At 41.1% G+C, this 20,901-nt stretch overlaps 1 protein-coding gene and 1 long non-coding RNA gene across 3 annotated transcripts; one reads left to right on the top strand and one right to left on the bottom strand.

Moving 5' to 3' along the window:
- Positions 1-2,456: 2,456 nt before the first annotated feature.
- Positions 2,457-18,628, bottom strand: rassf11 (Ras association domain family member 11). Of its 2 annotated transcripts, none has more exons than XM_061889704.1 (3): positions 18,480-18,628; positions 8,703-8,815; positions 2,457-8,639 (listed from the first exon to the last, which is right to left on the bottom strand). In XM_061889704.1, the coding sequence occupies exons 1-3, from the start codon at positions 18,503-18,505 to the stop codon at positions 7,561-7,563; spliced, it is 1,218 nt and encodes a 405-aa protein (XP_061745688.1). In that variant the 5' UTR covers positions 18,506-18,628; the 3' UTR covers positions 2,457-7,560. The 2 variants fall into 2 exon arrangements, with proteins under 2 accessions (XP_061745688.1, XP_061745690.1); XM_061889706.1 differs by lacking the exon at positions 18,480-18,628 and adding an exon at positions 11,417-11,516.
- Positions 18,541-20,889, top strand: LOC133544415 (uncharacterized). The gene is made up of 3 exons (XR_009804650.1): positions 18,541-20,255; positions 20,335-20,402; positions 20,807-20,889. It is a non-coding gene; the product is annotated as an uncharacterized LOC133544415 (long non-coding RNA).
- The last annotated feature ends 12 nt before the right edge of the window (positions 20,890-20,901 follow it).

Here is a 20,901-nt window from a genome sequence, read left to right as displayed (position 1 = left end):
ATTATTAGTTTGACGAACATGCGTCTGAACCTCAAATTTTACAAAGTAATGGTCGGACAATACTTTAGTATACGGGAGTATCGTAACTTTGGAAACGGTGATATCCCTGACAAGCACTAGGTCTATAGTATTACCGTTACAATGCGTGGGTTCATTTATTATTTGTGTATGAGCACAGCTATCAATTATAGTCTGGAGCGCTACTACGCAGGGTGGATCCGATGGGGTATTCATATGGATATTAAATTCCCCCATTATAATTATATTAGGCTTCACGGTGGCAGAGGGGTTAGTGCATCTGCCTCACAATACGAAGGTCCTGCAGTCCTGGGTTCAAATCCAGGCTCGGGATCTTTTTGTGTGGAGTTTGCATGTTCTCCCCGTGAATGCGTGGGTTCCCTCCCACTTCCAAAGACATGCACCTGGGGATAGGTTGATTGGCAACACTAAATTGGCCCTAGTGTTTGAATGTGAGTGTGAATGTTGTCTGTCTATCTGTGTTGGCCCTGCGATGCGGTGGCGACTTGTCCGGGGTGTACCCCGCCTTCCGCCCGATTGTAGCTGAGATAGGCGCCAGCGCCCCCCGCGACTCCGAAAGGGAATAAGCAGTAGAAAATGGATGGATGGATGATTATATTATCGGCGTGCGTCACTAGATCAGCAACGAACTCTGAGAATTCATTGATAAAGTCTGAATGGGGCCCTGGGGGCGGTAGATAACAGCCAGGTATAGAGGCAGCGGTGTGACAGACCTCATAGTAAGCACCTCAAACGATTTATATTTATAACCTATGTTAGGACTAAGGTAAAGTTTTCGTTGTATATTAGTGCGACCCCCCCCCCCCCCCCACCCCTTTTAAGGGGACGGGCAATATGCGCATATGTATAGTTAGGAGGAGATGCCTCATTTAGCGCAAAAAGTCGTCTGCTTTAAGCCGATGACGTTAAGATTGTTGTCTCTGATGACCTCATTAACTAATAACGTTTTGGGAGACAATGATCTTATGTCTAAAAAAACTTTATTATAGGTAGTGGGCTGTTTTAGAGAATTTTTGATCAAATTATCCGTAGTAACAATATTAATAATGTTGTGTTTATTATGCCCAGTGCACTTAAAATAATTACGACCATATCTAGGAATTGATACGACGGGAATTTTCCGATTGTTTGTTTGGTGCTTTGATAAACTGAACGCATCATGGTTTGCCAACTCAGTAGAACGCATGTTCTGATTGTTTGTTTGGTGCTTTGATAAACTGAACGCATCATGTCGATTGTTTGTTTGTTGCTTTGATAAACTGAACGCATCATAGTTTGCCACCTCAGTAGAACAAATGTCCAACTCAGAAACAATTTAAGCAGAAAAAACTTGTTCTAACTTAACTGACTCCTTACCTAGGCTAGTAGTCTCGTGTCTTCCATTTAAATCCGGCTTCAAGATGGAGGGAAGTGGTGTTCTGTGGGGATTAGCCTTTTGCTTTGTTTTTAGCCCCGCTCGGCATCCGCGTTTCCGATCACACCGCTGACGTCTGCTCCGTAGACGGCCCCCGCTGGTACTATACTCCGCTGCTTCACAGGCTGCTGGATGTAGCCGCCGAAGTTTTCCCATGCTAGCTAGCAAGTCTAGCAAGCACGCGTCTATCAGTCCAAAACATCCCGATCTGTCCACATCCAGAATTGTCTGGCGGTCATAAGTGATCACGGAGTGACCACGCTGTAAGCCAGCCATGAAATTTGCAGAATTGTCCTGTATTTCTGCCAAATGTTCCATCTTTAGCACATCTTGGAAGATCTTCAATATTTTTATGTGAAAATCACAAAGAAATCTTCTGGAGGAGGATGACGCCCTTACAGGTATTTGGTTTACAAACTTTCAGCCCCACCTTAAACAAAATTTACCAACCACCACTGATTATGATGCATTCTCATTTTAGGCAAAACATAAGACAATACTCTCTTAACAGTATAACTGTAACCAGGAATAAGTCTTCAAGTAACAATATTCAAATACTAACTTTGTAGGGTAAGACAGACTTTGGTTTTATTCTGAATCCAGTGAAACAGATTGGTGGTTTTAGCTGATATAAAGACTTTCAGGTGTTTATATGTGTTTAGGTAACTTTTATCCAAAGCAACATACATGAAAAATACATATATAACAATCACTGTAAACATGATCGTTTACGGGAAGAATGTAATAGAAAATATCAATACAAAGTGTCAAGACCGAATAAACTCTCTGCTGTTGCAGCAACAGATAGTCTATTGGTCCGTAAGATATATAGATATCTAATATATTCATACATTGTTTACATAGGATATACACATGTATATATAACCTAATCATATTGTTTCTTCAACTTAAAAATAGCTGACCGTTCTGACAGGTAGCGCACATGCTTTCATCGCACAAAAGCTGTCGCACACATGCGTACACAATGGAAGATACGGAGCGCTCCTGAATAACTTTTTAATTGTTGGGTTTTGGGGAAATTTGCAAATCATGTCAAGTCAAAAGGCCCAAGTCCAAGTGAAGTCACAAGTGATTGATGTTAAAGTCTAAGTCGAGTTGCAAGTCTTTTTACATTTTGTCAAGTCCAGTCTAAAGTCATCAAATTCATGACTCAAGTCGAAGTCATGTGATGCTAGTCCACACCTCTGCAAGCAGTGATGAATACTTACTTTCTTGAAAAAGTTTCTTATGTCCACTTTGCATCTGTTCACGTGTTTGTTCTGCAGCGCTGCGTTCTTCAAAGCTGCATACCTGCAGGACCGCAAGCAAGGTTGCAGAGAAAATGTGGATTGGATTTGAGTGATGTGGGCATTTTCTAATGAACAAGAATGGATTGGATACCGACGCACTGAAGGGGCTCGCTGCCTTACGCTATGAAGTGAGGGGAAACTGAGTGAATAATGAGAGGTTATATGATTATTTATTTTAAACTCTTATTCGGGCCACTTTAAAATTAATATTTTGGCATGTATTTGTAAAAAAAATAAAATAAGAAAAAATAAAATATAACGCAAAATTATTTAGGGGGCTTATGCCTAGTGACGTCCCTGGTCACGCGTCAACACTAAATGTAGATTATGATCTTAAAAGATGTTTGGTTATGTAATCTGTGATATTTCTACCCGAACATCTATAGTCTGTACATGTATGGTATGCATATTCCTGCATGACAATGTTTTTTACCTTCACTATTAATAAAACATTAGGTCTGCTAAACATTCTGTAACTGAGGACTATCAACCAGAACAAAGAATATACATCTTATTTCAAAATGTCCCCCTCCATAGTCCTCAACTGAAATTGTAAAGTTAGCACCCTCTAGGTTGGAAACTGCAAAAAGCACAGGATTTAAACAAAAAAATTAAGAAACAATATACAGTAATAATTGACTGTACTATTTTAATCATAATAGTTAAAATGCTGTACTATTTTAATGATAACCAATATAAGTACAGAATTACTACCAAAGCATTCATTATACTCTTTCATAAACCTACTAATAAACAACAATTCAGTATATTGATACACATTCATATATAATTACAACCTCACACGACAATAGACATAAAAAAAAACAATATATTTATTAAAGTTGATTTAAAAGAAACTTGTATTATATGAAATAGTAAAATTAGTACTTTTACCCATGTATATGACATTAAATAATGTAAACAGGTTCACAGCTAAAAGCACAAATATTAAATATGCTCTAACAATTATGTCATTGTATTTTTTTCAAATGTCATTTTGTCAAACTGGGTGAGGCAAGGATTTACTTTATTTTGTTTACCTTCAAAGAGTGACTGCTTTTACTTTTGTACATCTTCAAACGGTGACTGCTTTTATTATTTTGTGTATCTTCAAAGATTTACTGCTTTTACTTTATTTTGTGAAGATAAAGTGACTGATTTTACTTTTATCTTCAAAGGGTGGCTGCTATATTTTTTATTTTGCGTATCTTCAAAGGGTGACTGTTTTTACTTTTGTCTCCTTAGGGTTTTAGTTGTGTAGTTTTATTTTGCCCCATCAAAGTCAGAGTATATTACTTTGTTTACCCTTTTAATTTTCATATTGTCTCTTCAAAGTGTGAGTACTTTTGTTTTATTTTACTTAGTTTTACTTTGTCTACCTTCAATTTGAAAACTTATGTTTTGTTTATATTTCGTCTATATTTAAATGGTGAGTGCAGGGGAGTACTTTTGTTTTATTTTTACTTGGTTTTATTTTTTCTACCGATTTACCGAATTTAAAGACTTATATTTTGTCTATTTTAAAAGGGTCAGTTTATTTATTGTCTACCTTCCAGAGGGTAATGGCTTTTATTTTTTGTTTAATTTTGTTTACCTTCAAAGTGTGAACATTTATTTTGTTTACCTTCCAAAGGTGAGTGCTTTTAATTCAACAAACACTTGACTGCTTTCATTTTGTCTATCTTCGGGGAGTTTTGTGATCATTTTAACAAAATTAAATAAAAAGTAAACCCCTAAAAGACTGACAAAATGTAAAAAAGTAAAAGCACAAGTTTTATTGGATGCATATGTACAAAGGGTGAGAACTTTCATTTTAGTTTTATTTTGCCACATTTTATAAAGGTGAGTATTTTTATTTTTTAAACTATTTGCCAAATTTTAGGAGTGCTTTTAATTTTAGTTTCAACTTGTATTTGCCTAATTTTATGAATGCTTTTGATTTTAGTTTTAACTGCTGACTATTTTCAAAGAGAAGAGTTTTAAATTCATTTTGTCAATTTTCAAACGTGGATGCAACCAAAAAAAACTCCTCAAAAAATGTGTACCAAGTTTCAGAAAATGAATTCAGAAGTTTGAAGTTGACCCACAGGAGTGGGTGGAGGTTCCATGACGGATCCATCATGTGTCAGAAACAGGGGAGGTTTCATGACAAATCCACCATGTGTCAGAAAAAGAGTGGTGGTTCCATGAGAGATCCACCATGTGTCAGAAACGGGGTGGAGGTTCCATAACAGATTCACCAGGTGTCAGAAACAGAGTGGTGGTTCCATCACAGATCCACAATGTGTCAGAAACAGAGTGGAGGTTCCATGACAGATTCACCAGGTGTCAGAAACAGAGTGGTGGTTCCATCACAGATCCACAATGTGTCAGAAACAGAGTGGAGGTTCCATGACAGACATACTTGCCAACCTTAAGACCTCTGAATTCGGGAGATTGGGCGCGGGTTGTATACATTTTAAAGTATTTCCTTATACATATATATATATATATATATACATATATAAACCCTGTTTCCATATGAGTTGGGAAATTGTGTTAGATGTAAATATAAACAGAATACAATGATTTGCAAATCCTTTTCAACCCATATTCAATTGAATGCACCACAAATACAAGATAATTGATGTTCAAAGTCATAAACGTCATTTTTTTTTTGCAAATAATAATTAACTTAGAATTTCATGGCTGCAACACATGCCAAAGTAGTTGGGAAAGGACATGTTCACCATTGTGTTACATCACCTTTTCTTTTAACAACACTCCAACGTTTTGGAATTGAGGAAATTAATTGTTGAAGCTTTGAAAGTGGAATTCTTTCCCATTCTTGCTTTATGTAGAGCTTCAGTCATTCAACAGTCCGGGGTCTCCGCTGTCGTATTTTACGCTTCATAACGCGCCACACATTTTCGATGGGAGACAGGTCTGGACTGCAGCCAGGCCAGGAAAGTACCCGCACTCTTTTTTACGAAGCCACGCTGTTGTAACACTTGTCTTGCTGAAATACGTAGGAGCGTTCATGATAACGTTTCTTGGATGACAACATATGTTGCTCCAAAACCTGTATGGACCTTTCAGCATTAATGGTGCCTTCTCAGATGTGTAAGTTACCCATGCCTTGGGCACTAATACACCCCCATATAAGCCACAGATGCTGGCTTTTGAACTTTGCGCCTATAGCAATCCGAATGGTTATTTTCCTCTTTGTTCTAGAGGACAACACGTCCTCTGTTTCCAAATATAATTTGAAATGTGCACTCGTCAGACCACAGAACACCTTTCCACTTTGCATCAGTCCATCTTAGGTAATCTCGGGCCCAGCCAAGCCGGCGGCGTTTCAGAATATTGTTGATAAATGGGTTTTGCTTTGCATAATAGAGTTTTAACTTGCACTTACAGATGTAGCGACCAACTGTAGTTACTGACAGTGGTTTTATGAAGTGTTCCTGAGCACATGTGGTGATATCCTTTACACACTGATGTCGGTTTTTGATGCAGTACCGCCTGAGGGGTCAAAAGTCCGTAATATCATCGCTTACGTGCAGTGATTTCTCCAGATTCTCTGAACTTTTTGATGATTTTAAGGACCGTAGATGGTAAAATCCCTAAATTCCTTGCAATAGCTCGTTGAGAAATGTTCTAAAACTGTTCGACAATTTGCTTACAAAGTGGTGACCCTCACCCCATCTTTAGTTGTGAATTACTTAGCATTTCATGGAAGCTGCTTTTATACCCAATCATGGCACCCACGTGTTCCCAATTTGCCTGCACACCTGTGGGATGTTCCATATAAGTGTTTGATGAGCATTCCTCAACTTTATCAGTATTTATTGCCACCTTTCCCAACTTCTTTGTCACGTGTTGCTGGCATCAAATTCTAATGTTAATGATTATTTTCACAAAAAGAAATGTTTATCAGTTTGAACATCAAATATGTTGTCTTTGTACCATATTCAGCTGAATATGGGTTGAAAATGATTTGCAAATCATTGTATTCTGTTTATATTTACATCTAACACAATTTCCCAACTCTTATGGAAACGGGGTTTGTATATATATATATATATATATATATATATGTATATATATATATATATATATACTGATTATTTATATAATCCGTTCATGAATTAGTATATCCGTTCGGCCACCGTGTTCAATGGAGAAGTGTGATCTACAAAATTTGCAGGCAGCAAACCCCTTCCCTTTCGAGCTGTCCTGGATGAATTGAAATTATTTTTTCCAATCATTTTGGAACTTGCAAGCGTACTTCTTCTTACTCGTTGTCGCCAAGTATTTTCTTCATTCTTCTGCTTCGTCTCTGTTATGTTTTTTGACATCAGTACTTGCCGTAGTTTTGAAGCAATGCATGATGGGAATCTGGATGTTCTGTGTCAGTGTATTAATGTGCCGGCTGGAATAAACACACGTTAAGAAATAGCTGCGTGCCTGCCTATTTATGGGTTACAGATAAACCTTTGGATAACAGAGACATATATAATTGTTTCCTTTTCAGGTGAGAGGACACTAAAGGCAGTGCCTTTAAGGCATGCCCCCAATATTGTTGTCCGGGTGGAAAATGGGAGAATTGCTGCCCTGGGAGATTATCGGGAGGGGCACTGAAATTCGGGAGTCTCCTGGGAAAATCAGGTGGGTTGGCAAGTATGATGACAGATCCACCATGTGTCAGAAACAGAGTGGACATGACAGCACCACCATGTGTCAGAAACAAGAGTGGAGGTTCCGTGACAGATCCACCAGGTGTCAGAAACAAGAGTGAACAAGGAGAAGACTTGATCAGACTTTGGTGCCGGCCAAGTAGATGGTGAGTTCTGAGCGGTGGATCTTCTTCATGCTACTTGTGGACCTCTGGCTTGCAGACCAGCGCGTCCACCATTCTCTGAGCTCTGCGGGGCCAGTGGGCCGCCGCTCCTTGATCAGAGGAGGAGGAGGGTAGTAGAGGTTTCCTGAGGGCCTGCCAAGATTTTCATCCAGACCATAGTGGTCCTGGGATGTTGTCGGGTTGTGGTCTGCACAGTCTTGGCTCTTGGAGTCCGCACTTTCCAGTCTGGCCTTGCAGTCTGCGACTTTGGCCCTGGTGTCGAGGAACAAGTGCTGCAGTTCCCTCTCGAAGCCTTCCTCCGCCTTCAGTTCGTTTTCCCAGATCTTCACCTGCTCTTCTTGATCTTCACTTATCTTCTGCTGCTCTTGTCGGGCCCGCGCTCGCTCCTCAAACTCCGAGATCTCCCGGTCCACACCCGCCGTGCGGCTCTGGAGCTCTTGAATGCGAGCGAGCTGGCGTACGACTGTCCCTCGGAGGCGGTTCTTCTCATCCTGCTGGTAACTTTCAGTCTCTTTGCTCTTCTGCTGAATCCCCATGCAGCAAGACGTTTGGTGGTCCAAGTCGGACGTGTTCCTGCGGCCTCCCGCTTGGCGTTTCTCGGAGGAAAGAGTGACGCTCAGGAAAGACCGGTTCTTCTTGTCACCGGCGGTGCTATAAACCCGTGTCTTCCCCAGACTCTCCAACCAGCCCCGAGCCTCCTCCATTAGCGTCAAAGACTTTCTCTTGGGCCTCTTCAGGTCCTCTTGGTGGCGCTCGGCATCTCGCCTCAGCGGTAGACTCTGCCGGTGCAGACTCAGCGACCCGCTCCGTCGCCACGCTTTGGCGCCGGCCTCCTTCCGCCGCATCTGGTGGCGGCCCACTTTGGCGCGGCTCAATTGGTCGCAGAGCCAAGGTCCGCTGTGGAGCAGCGTCAGCCGGACCTCCTTGGCGTGTTCCCCGTACTTCCTCAGTGTCTCCAGGGGGCGCTCGTTGGGCGCCATGCACCTCTCGAAGTCTTTGTAGGACTCCCGTAGCATGTAACGTCCCGGTTGGCCTGAGGAGAAACCAACCTTTCAATTAGGAGCCAGGACTTGGGCCCCCCAAAAGAGCCACTCACCCAATGCCTGAGCCAACACCGTAACCACGTCCTGGCTTGTGGTCTCCTCTGTAACGCCGCAAACCAAACGCGGGAGGCCGTCCACAGACACTTTGAGTTCCATCGCAGACAATCTGACAATAAAAACATGCAAAGTGGATCTTAACTTTGTTTTCCTGAACCAATGATGCAAATTACAGTGAATTAATAATGGGACACATCCGTGACTGCAGTCGTGCGTACGTGGTCATTTTTTGCATGCAACTGGAGGTAGAAGTGATCGCTTTAATTGTATTTGAAAGTGCAAATGCCGCAGAAATTGCGTGTGAATGCTAAAGGCAGAACTGAAATGCTAACCAGTTAAAGAAAATATAAAATTATTGGGTGTATACTTGCTAAACAGTTGGCATGCATGAAATAACGAAATATTTGACTCTTGAAGTGCCTAGTTGCAAAATTAGCGCGAAAGTTAGAACGCTAACAGTCACGTTCAAACATTGTACTTATTTATTTATTGACAGACAAACATAGTATTGTATTTCTTTATTGCTTCTTTTGTTAATATCACAGTCCGTTCTGCACAATAGTCATCCCTAGAAGCACACATCTTATGGACAGGGACCCACAGTTAAAATGTACATCATCATATAATATACAAAGTACAATACAACACATTTCAAAATCTACCCACCAAATACCCATTTATAATACATCCATTTTCTACCGCTTGTTCCTTTTTTGGGGTCACGGGGGGTCGCTGGAGCCTATCTCAGCTGCATTCGGGCGGAGGGCGGGGTACACCCTGGACATGTAGCCACCTCATCGCAGGGCCAACACAGAGACAACATTCACACTCACATTCATACATTAGAATTTCATTTATAAATAAAAGATAAATCCTTGTATCCACCAAATCAGTCTTAATATCCAACTATTGAAATTTGATTAAAAGATAGATAATTGGTACGTTATTGATTCCTTCAGGAGAGGTTCCTCAGGAAAATTAAAAGATTGCATCTTGAAAATGTGCGCTAATAGAATAGAATAGAAAGTACTTTATTGATCCCTGGGGGAAATTCATCTCATAATACATACAGAGGTCAAGACCAAAATTATGCAAATAGTGTGAATTCCTCAACCATAAGGTGTGGTAAATGTACTAAGCATAACTTTGCAATAAATTTACCTTAAAACGCTTTTTAAAAATGTTTAAAGAATGTTGTCTGAATGATCTCATTCCAGATCACCGGGCCTTTACAGGCTTTACTAAAGCTTTTACACTTTAGATGAGGATTTTTCCATCTTAATAAAAAAGTTTACTTCTAGTGTTATATCTATGAGAAGTAGTGGTCACTGGAATGAGCTGGCAAGGTTTAGAATTGAATCCATGTTCTACGTGATACATATTACAAGCACTATGGAATCTGTTGCACTCTGTAAACTTCAGAAAATTGTACCCATAAAAAAGAGGATTTGAGGGAGCATTTAAGTTGGCCCATGATATAACACGTAGGGCTTTCCGCTGAAGAATCTCCAGTTTTTTAATATACGTGTTACACCATACGACATTGCAATAGTTTATGTGGTTAAAATACAAGACCGATACAGAATTCGGAGAGCGTTAGGAGGAAGAAAATGCCTACATTTTGTGAGTAGACCGACATATTGAGATAATTTATTCATAAAATATTCAATATGGCTTTAAAATTTATAAATCCATCTATATGTACACCAACAGTGGCCATGTCTTAAGTAACAAAATGTGTAACTCTTGGCCGTAAACTGCACAATAACTTCAAAAGCTAGCATGTTAATAGTTAACATGCATGAAATAACGAAATATTTGACTGTTGAGGTGCCGAATTGCAAAATGAGTTTAAACGTTAGCACGCTAAGGGTCACATGCAACCAGTGAGCATGTGTTGAGTGACAAAATATATGACTCTTGGCAGTTAATTGCACAATAAAAGCTAAGAGTTAACATCATAAAATAATGAAAGATTTGACTCTGAGGTGCTTAACTGCAAAATAAGCTTGAAAGTTAGCATGCTAACGGTCACATGCAAACATACCACTAGATAGCATGTGTCGAGTAAAAAAATATGACTTCTGGCTGTAAACTGGACAATAAGTTAAAAAGTTAACATGCTAATGTTAACGTTCATGAAGTAATATGTTTGACTCTGAGGTGTCAACCTGAAAAAATGACCTGAAAAGTCAGCACTCTATCAGTTTACATGTGTCAAGTAACAAAATATGACTCTGAAGTGTGTTGCCATTAAAAAGATAGCAAGTTAAAATTAGCATGCTGGCAATAGACTAAAATTATCAAGGAGCATTTTGGCTACAGAACGCTTTGAGGATGTTGAGAAATGTTGTCACACTTTTTAGAAGAGAATAAGTGTGCAGTATAAGTATAATAAACCGAATATGTTTGAGAGTTTTCACACAAGGATACGACTGCAACGTGTACTCGTGTGTAAACAAAGTAAAGTTCACTTGGCCTTGACTTCAAATTTATTTTACGGCGCCAGGTGGTGAGTGTCATTAGTAACTGGTAGACAGCATTGAAAACTTTTTCATCACCATTTTACATGCTTACACCACAGTCGTTACTGTTAACATTCGAACGTTAGCTTATTTAGCAGGAATGCACCCACTAGTGACAAGACAAGAATAAAACCCTGAAGACTAATAGTAACAAACTCTTTAGAAATATTCTCAAAGGGACCTACCGTTTTTTTATGTTCCGCTTGTAAACACGATCAGGTCGTGTCTGCCCGCTCGAGTGCACGGTGTTGCAGGAAAAACAGAGTAATCAGGGGCAATTAGAACTCCCAAAGCGATTTGAACAAACTGATCCCACCCAAAGTTGATGAACATGTGGGTGGTTCTGTTTCCTGCCTTGTGTACTTTTTAAATTCCATCCCAGTGTCTGCTTGTATGTTTCAGTACATATTAGAACGTATGTTTCCCCTCAATGAACCACAGCGCCCCCAGTGCCGGCAGCACTCATGCAGCCCTGGGCCATATTACCTTGCAGGCCCACTTTCCCAGAAGAGAGGAGCTCATAATTCACAAATACATCTTGAAATTCATATTTTCCCTCAATGCTCAGCAGCACCCTACGCGCAGGCAGCACTCATGCAGCCCTGGACCATATTACCTTTCCATCCGGCTTCCCAGAAGAGAGGAGCTCAGAATGTCACACAAACATATTGACATTCATGTGTTCCCTCAGTGCACTCATGCAGCCCCGGATTGTAATACATTGCAGGTTCGCTTTTCCAGAAGAGAGGAGCTCAGAAGGTCACAAAATCATGTTGAAATTAATGTTTTCCCTCAGTGCCGGCAGCACTCATGCAGCCCCGGACCATAATACATTCCACACCCCGTTTCCAAGGATAGAGGAGCTCAGAATATCATAAAAACATGTTGAAATTCATGTTTTCCATCAATAAACCGCAGCTACCTCAGTGCCGGCAGCACTCATTGCACCCCGAACCACATTACCTTGCAGGCCGTCTTCCAGAAGAAAGGAGCTCAGAATGCCACTAAAACATGTTGAAAATCACTGGTTCAGAATTTCACAATCTTGGAATTTAAATGAACCGCCGCTCCCCCAGTGTCAATACAACTCATGCAGCCCATGAGGCTATCATCCCCGTGTTTGACTGCAGGTGATGAATTTAATAAGACACACGATGATGGTACTACCACAAGTATATTTACATTCTCATTACAGCAATTACTGACAAGGACATGTACAGGCTGCACACTAACTACTCTAATGTAGTGCTTTGTATAAACTTCAATACAAGCTGCACACTAACTACTCTAATGTAGTGCTTTATATAACTTCAATACAAGCTGCACACAGACTATTCTAAGGTAGTGCTTTATGGAACTGCAATACAAGCTGCAGACTGACTACTCTAAAGTAGTGCTTTATGGAACTGCAATACAAATTGCATATTGACTACTCTAAAGTAGTGCTTTATGTAACTACAATACAAGCTGCACACGGGCTACTCTAAAGTAGTGAGTTATGTAACTACAATACAAGCTGCACACTGAATACTCTAAAGAAGTGCTTTATGTGACTGCAATACAAGCTGCACATGGACTACTCTAACATAGTGCTTTATGTAACTATAACACAAGTTGCACACAGACTACTCTAAAGTAGTGCTTTATGTAACTGCAATACAAGCTGCACACAGACTAAAGTAGTGCTTTAAGGAACTGCAATACAAGCTGCACACGGAAAGTAGTGCTTTATGTAACTACAATACAAGCTGCACACGGAGTACTCTAAAGTAGTGCTTTATGCAACTGCACTACAAGCTGCACAAAGACTACTCTAAAGTAGTGCTTTATGGAACGCAATACAAACTGCACACAGACTACTCTAAGGAAGTGCTTTATGGAACTGCAATATAAATGGCACATTGACTACTCTAAAGTAGTGCTTTAAGTAATTGCAATACAAGCTGCACACAGACTACTCAAGTAGTGCTTTATGTAACTGCATTACAAGCTGCACACAAACTACTCTAAAGTAGTACTTTATGTAACTGCAATACAAATTGCACATTGACTACTCTAAAGTATTGCTTTATGTAACTACAATTCAAGCTGCACACAGACTACACTAATGTAGTGATTTATGTAACTACAACAGAAGCTGCACACTGACTACTCTAACACAGTGCTTTATGTAACTACAATACAAGCTGCACACGGACTACTGCAACACAGTTCTTTATGTAACGGGCCTGTAGTCGTCCATCACAGAATACGTGGTCTATTTTTAGGGAGCGTCAACTCAAATGTCAGAGTGCAAGTCACTTTGGAAAGGATCACGTTTTAAAAAGACACCAACAAACTAATATGCCAACAAGTTGTTTGTTTCAAGTAAAACAAGATATATATATATATATATATATATATATATATATATATACATATATATATATATATATGTGTGTATGTATGTATGTGTATGTATATATATATATATATATATATATATGATATATGTACAAACCCCGTTTCCATATGAGTTGGGAAATTGTATTAGATGTAAATATAAACGGAATACAATGATTTGCAAATCCTTTTCAACCCATATTCAATTGAATGCACTACAAAGACAAGATATTTGATGTTCAAACTTTATTTTTTTTGTGCAAATAATCATTTCATGGCTGCAACACGTGCCAAAGTAGTTGGGAAAGGATATGTTCACCACTGTGTTACAACCCCTTTTCTTTTAACAACACTCAATAAACGTTTGGGAACTGAGGAAACTAATTTTTGAAGATTTGAAAGTGTAATTCTTTCCAATTCTTGTTTTATGTAGAGCTTCAATCTCCGCTGTCGTATTTTACGCTTCATAATGCGCCACACATTTTTGATGGGGGACAGGTCTGGACTGCAGGCGGGCCAGGAAATTACCCGCACTCTTTTTTTACGAAGCCACACTATTGTAACACGTGCTGAATGTGACTTGGCATTGTTTTGCTGAAATAAGCAGGGGCGTCCATGAAAAAGACAGCGCTTAGATGGCAGCATATGTTGTTCCAAAACCTGTATGTACCTTTCAGCATTAATACTGCCTTCACAGATGTGTAAGTTACCAATGCCTTGGGCACTACTGCACCCCCATACCATCACAGATGCTGGCTTTTGAACTTTGTATCGATTACAGTCTGGATGGTTCGCTTCCCTCTTTGGTCCGGATGGCACGATGTCGAATATTTCCAAAAACAATTTGAAATATGGAGTCGTCAGACCACAGAACACTTTTCCACTTTGCATCAGTCCATCTTAGATGATCTCAGGCCCAGAGAAGCCGGCGCGGCGTTTCTGGATGTTGTTGATAAAAGGCTTTTGCTTTGCATAGTAGAGCTTTAACTTACACTTACAGATGTAGCGACAGACTGTATTTAGTGGTTTTTTGAAGTGTTCCTGAGCCCATGTGGTGATATCCTTTAGAGATTTATGTCGGTTTATGATACAGTGCCGTCTGAGGGATCGAAGGTCATGGTCATTCAATGTTGGTTTCCAGCCATGCCGCTTGCGTGGAGGGATTTCTCCAGATTCTCTGAACCTTTTAATGATATTATGGGCTGTAGATGTTGAAATCCCAAAATTTTTGCATTTGCACTTTGAGAAACGTTCTTAATCTGTTTGACTATTTGCTCACGCAGTTGTGGACAAACGGGTGTACGTCGCCCCATCCTTTCTTGTAAAAGACTGAGCATTTTTTGGGAAGCCTTTTTTATACCCAATCATGGCACCCACCTGTTCCCAATTAGCCTGCACACCTCTGGGATGTTCCAAATAAGTGTTTGATGAGCATTCCTCAACTTGATCAGTATTTAATGCCACCTTTCCCAACTTCTTTGTCACGTGTTGCTGGCATCAAATTCTAAAGTTAATGATTATTTGCAAAAGAAAAATGTTCATCAGTTTGAAAATCAAATATGTTGTCTTTGTAGCATATTCAATTGAATATGGGTTGAAAATTATTTGCAAATCATTGTATTCTGTTTGTATTTACATCTAACACACTTTCCCAACTCTTATGGAAACAGGGTTTGTATATATATGTGTGTATATATATATATATATATATATATATATATATATATATATATATATATACACACACACATAGAAACGGGGTTTGTACATATATATATATGTATGTATGTACAAACCCCGTTTCTATATGAGTCAGAAATTGTGTTGAATGTAAATATAAACGGAATACAATGTTTTGCAAATCCTTTTCAACGTATATTTAATTGAATGCACTACAAAGACAATATATTTGATGTTCAAACTCATAAACTTAATTTTTTTTTGCAAATTTTTTCTTTTTTGCAAATAATAATTAACTTAGAATGTCATGGCTGCAACACGTGCCAAAGTAGTTGGGAAAGGGCATGTTCACCAATGTGTTACATCACCTTTTCTTTTAACAACACTCAATAAACCTTCGGGAACTGAGGAGACACATTTTTGAAGCTTTTCAGGTGGAATTCTTTCCCATTCTTGCTTTATGTACAGCTTAGGTTGTTCAACACTCCGGGGTCTCTGCTGTGGTATTTTAGGATTCATAATGTGCCACACATTTTCAATGGGAGACCGGTCTGGGCTACTGGCAGGCCAGTCTAGTACCCGCACTCTTTTACTATGAAGCCATGCTGTTGTAACAAGTGACTTGGTATTGTCTTGCCGAAATAAGCAAGGGCGTCAATGATAACGTTGCTTGGATGGCAACATATGGTACTCCAAAACCTGTATGTACCTTTCAGAATTAATGGTGCCTTCACAGATGTGTAAGTTACCCATGCCTTGGGCACTAATACACCCCCATACCATCACAGATGCTGGCTTTTCAACTTTGCACCCAGAACAGTCCTGATGGTACTTTTCATCTTTGGTCCGGAGGACACGACGTTCATCGTTTCCAAAAAATGTTCACTCGTCAGACCACAGAACACTTTTCCACTTTGCAGCAGTCCATCTTAGATGAGCTCGGGGCCAGAGAAGCCGGCGGCGTTTCTGGGTGTCGTTGATAAATGGCTTTGGCTTTGCATTGTAGTTTTAACTTGCACTTACAGATGTAGCGACAAACCGTAGTTACTGACAGTGGTTTTCTGAAGTGTTCCTGAGCCCATGTGGTGATATCCTTTACACACTGATGTCGCTTTTTGCTGCAGTACCGCCTGAGGGAACGAAGGTCCGTTATATCATCGCTTATGTTCAGTGATTTCTCCAGATTCTCTGAATCTTTTAAAGGTATTACGGACCGTAGATGGTGAAATTCCTAAATTCCTTGCAATAGACCGTTGAGAAATGTTGTTCTTAAACTGTCTGACGATTGGCTCACGCATTTGTTCACAAAGTGGTGACCTTCGTTTGTGAATGACTAAGCATTTCACGTAAGCTGCTTTTATACCCAATCATGGCACCCACCTGTTCCCAGTTAGCCTGCACACCTCTGGGATGTTCTAAATAAGTGTTTGATGAGAATTCCTCAACTTTATCAGTATTTATTGCCACCTTTCCCAACTTCTTTGTCACGTGTTGCTGGCATCAAATTCTAAAGTTAATGATTATTTGCAAAAAAAAAAAAAAAAAGTTTATCAGTTTGAACATCAAATATGTTGTCTTTGTAACATATTCAACTGAATATGGGTTGAAAATGATTTGCAAATCATTGTATTCCGTTTATATTTACATCTAACACAATTTCCCAACTCATATAGAAACGGGGTTTGTATATATATATATATATATATATATATATATATATATATATATATATATATATATATATATATATATATATATATATGTTTATACACGTACATATATATATATATATATATAAATATGTATATATATATGTTTATACACGTACATATATATATATATATGTAAATATGTATATGAATATACATGTATATATATCAATATGCATATATATATTTATAAATATATAAAAATATATATATACATATATACATATGTATATATATATATACATATGTATATATATATATACATATATACATATGTATATATATATACATATATATATATATATATATATATATATATATATATATATATATACATCCATTTTCTACCGCTTATTCCCTTTCGGGGTCGCGGGGGGCGCTGGCGCCTATCTCAGCTACAATCGGGCGGAAGGCAGGGTACACCCAAAAAATGCTCAGTCTTTCACAAGAAAGACTGAGCATTTGTCCCCTTTGTCCACAACTGCGTGAGCTAATAGTCAAACAATTTAAGAACAATGTTTCTCAAAGTGCAATTGCAAGAAATTTAGGGATTTCAACATCTACGGTCCATAATATCATCAATAGGTTCAGAGAACCTGGAGAAATCATTCCACGTAAGCGGCACGGCCGGAAACCAACATTGAATGACCGTGATCTTCGATCCCTCAGATGGCACTGTATCAAAAACCGAAATCAATCTCTAAAGGATTTCACCACATGGGCTCAGGAACACTTCAGAAAACCACTGTCACTCAATACAGTTTGTCGCTACATCTGTAAGTGCAAGTTAAAGCTCTACTATGCAAAGCGAAAGCCATTTATCAAAAATATCCAGAAACGCCGCCGGCTTCTCTGGGCCCGAGATCATCTATAATGGACTGATGCAAAGTGGAAAAGTGTTCTGTGGTCTGACAAGTCCACATTTCGAATTGTTTATGGAAATATTCGACATCGTGTCATCCGGACCAAAGGGGAAGCAAACCATCCAGACTGTTATTGACGCAAAGTTCAAAAGTCAGCATCTGTGATGGTATGGGGGTGCATTAGTGCCCAAGGCATGGGTAATTTACACATCTGTGAAGGCACCATCAATGCAGAAAGGTACATACAGCTTTTGGAACAACATATGCTGCCATCTAAGCGCCGTCTTTTTCATGGACGCCCCTGCTTATTTCAGCAAGACGATGCCAAGCCACATTCAGCACGTGTTACAACAGCATGGCTTCGTAAAAAAAAGATTGCGGGTACTTTCCTGGCCCGCCTGCAGTCCAGACCTGTCTCTCATCAAAAATGGGTGGCGCATTATGAAGCGTAAAATACGACAGCGGACACCCCTGACTGTTGACGACTGAAGCTGTTAAGGCATGCACACAGTCTGCTACTCTTTCAGCAACACACACCGCTGGACATGCCCATACATGCTCTGCTTCTGCTGCCATGCGCCAACACAGCTGTGTGCAATCATCACTCATCACACCTGCTGATGATGACACCACTCCCCATAAAAGCCAGCGTGCCCAGAGAACCAACGCTGGAACGTATTCTCTGCTTGCAAATTCCCTCCGTCGCCTTAGAAGTGAGCTGTGCGCCTTACTTCTCTGGACCCCTCTGGTTTCTGACTGCCTCCCTCGATCGTCGACCCCCCACTTTGGACTCGGACCTCTTGATGCCCTCTCAGCCCCCACGGATGCCCTCTCAGCCCCCACGGACCCCCACCTGCCTCGCCCAACTGGACTGGTCGCCTTCCCACTCAACACGCACTTACAACAACCACTGGTAAATATTCATTGGAACACTTCACATAGTCCTGCAAACAAACACAGTAGCATACACACTCCACCGCATCATCAAGCTCAAAATAAACTGTTGAGCTTTACTCCTGTTGCTGTGTCGTCTCCTTCCCGACCATACATAACAGTACGTTCCAGCCATGTCAGAACCAGAGGGCACATGCAGACGCAAGTCTGCGTCCCTACCCCAACCCCCCACGGCTCCTGACCTCTCGTCCATGCATGCTCTGCTCCAGGAACACCAGTCTTGTTTTTCAAACCTGGAGAACAAACTTGATGTTGCCTTTGCTAGTCTGCTGGCTCAACTGGAAAACCTTAGTCCAGGCCCTGCTCCTCCGCCTGTGTCGAGTTCCAGTGCTCCGGCAGCCACCACCTTTGGGTGTCCCATCTACGTCCAGGAACCCAAGATATCCAGCCCCAGTCCCTTTGAGGGGGACTTTGAACTGTGTCGGGGTTTCTTGGTTCAGTGTGAACTAATTTTTAAGCACCAACCATCTCGCTACGCTTCTGACGGCGCTAAGATAACATTTGTGTTTTCACTGCTCACTGGACAGGCTCTCAAGTGGGCCACTGCAGCAGTAGACAAGACTTTGGGGCTGAGCACCAACTCTGCTGCTTTTCGAGCAGAGTTCCAGGCTATGTTCGACCACACCGTGGACGGGGGGGATGCTGCTTCAGACTGCACTCCATCTGACAGGGTTCCCGCTCGGTTGCGGCCTACACCCTCGAGTTCCGCACTCTGGCGGCTGACAGCGAGGGGGGAGACAAGGCCCTTCGGAGTGCATTCACGAGAGGACTGAGCGAGGAAATTAAGGACGGTTTGCTGAGGGACCGACCTACTTCGTGTCGAGCCCTCATCAACCTGGCTCTCTCTTTTGACCAAAGACTCAGTGAACAAGCAGCAGAGAGAGCGCAGGCCTCAGCTAGCTTCCCACGTAGCTCGCCAGCAAAGGGGTTACTGGTGAGCCACACAACTGTTCCCCAAATCAAGAGAGACCCGGGGGCATTCTCTTTCCTGCATCCCTGTCATGGAGCTCTAGGACTCTGACCGTGGGGGCCTACCTGGATTCCGGAGCAGACGAAAGCTTCATTGATCACGAGTTTGCCCGCCAAGCAGGAATAACCCTCATTCCACTGGAGACATTCCTGCCGGTACAAGCTCTGGACGGACATTCCCTCGACCAATATCCCTGACCCTCTCGGGAAATCACACCGAGACCATTTGCCTCTGGATGCTCAACGCTCCTGTCGCCCCGCTTGTCCTCGGGCGATCTTGGCAATGACAGCACGACCCCCACATATCCTGGTCCACGGGCAAGGTCCTTGCATGGAGCACCACCTGCCACGCTAACTGCTTAAGGTCAGCAGTTCCCCCAGCCTGCAGGGTAAAGCCCACTTCACCTCCCATTGATCTCTCCTGTGTTCCTGCTACCTCTCATTACCTTGCAGCAGTATTTGACAAGGTACGTGCACTGTCTCTTCCCCCGCACAGACCTTATGTGTTATCGACCTGATTCCCAACGCTGTCCTTCCCTCCAGCAGACTGTACAATCTATCTCTACCGGAAAAGAAGGCCATGAAGGACTACATCACAGAGTCCCTCGCCTCAGGTATGATCACCCCCTCCAAATCCCCGGTGGCAGCAGGCTTCTTCTTCATGGGAAAGAAGGACGGTTCCCTGAGCCCTTGCATTGACTACAGACAATTAAACTGCATAACTATCAAGAACAAATATCCCCTACCTCTGCTGAGCTCCTCTTTTGAGCCCCTCGCTCCTGCCACTATTTTCACCAAGCTTGATCTCCGAAATGCCTATCACCTGGTGCGAATCAAAGAAGGTGAAAAATGGAAAACGGCCTTCAACACTCATCTCGGACACTTTGAGTACAGGGTGATGCCATTCGGCCTTACTAACGCTCCGGCTGTTTTCCAGGCCCTCGTCAATGATGTTTTACAAGACACGTTGGACCATTTCGTTGTCGTATACCTTGATGACATTTTGATTTTTTCCCAGAACCTGCAGGAGCACCAACAACATGTCCGCTTGGTCCTCCAACGCTTGCTGGAGAACCGGTTGTTAGTCAAAGCGGAGAAGTGTGAGTTCCACGC

This window comes from Nerophis ophidion, linkage group LG27 (genome assembly GCF_033978795.1).
Source record: "Nerophis ophidion isolate RoL-2023_Sa linkage group LG27, RoL_Noph_v1.0, whole genome shotgun sequence".
NCBI classification, from domain to species: Eukaryota; Metazoa; Chordata; class Actinopteri; order Syngnathiformes; family Syngnathidae; genus Nerophis; species Nerophis ophidion.
This window is presented reverse-complemented; position numbering and strand designations above follow the sequence as displayed.

Coding starts and splice junctions, on each gene's coding strand:
- rassf11 (XM_061889704.1), bottom strand. CDS start 18,505: ATGGGGAGTGGTGTCATCATCAGCAG. Junction 8,816..18,479: donor AGTGGTGTCATCATCAGCAG/GTGTGATGAGTG, acceptor TTTTATTGTCAG/ATTGTCTGCGATGGAACTCA. Junction 8,640..8,702: donor GGTGTTGGCTCAGGCATTGG/GTGAGTGGCTCT, acceptor GTTTCTCCTCAG/GCCAACCGGGACGTTACATG.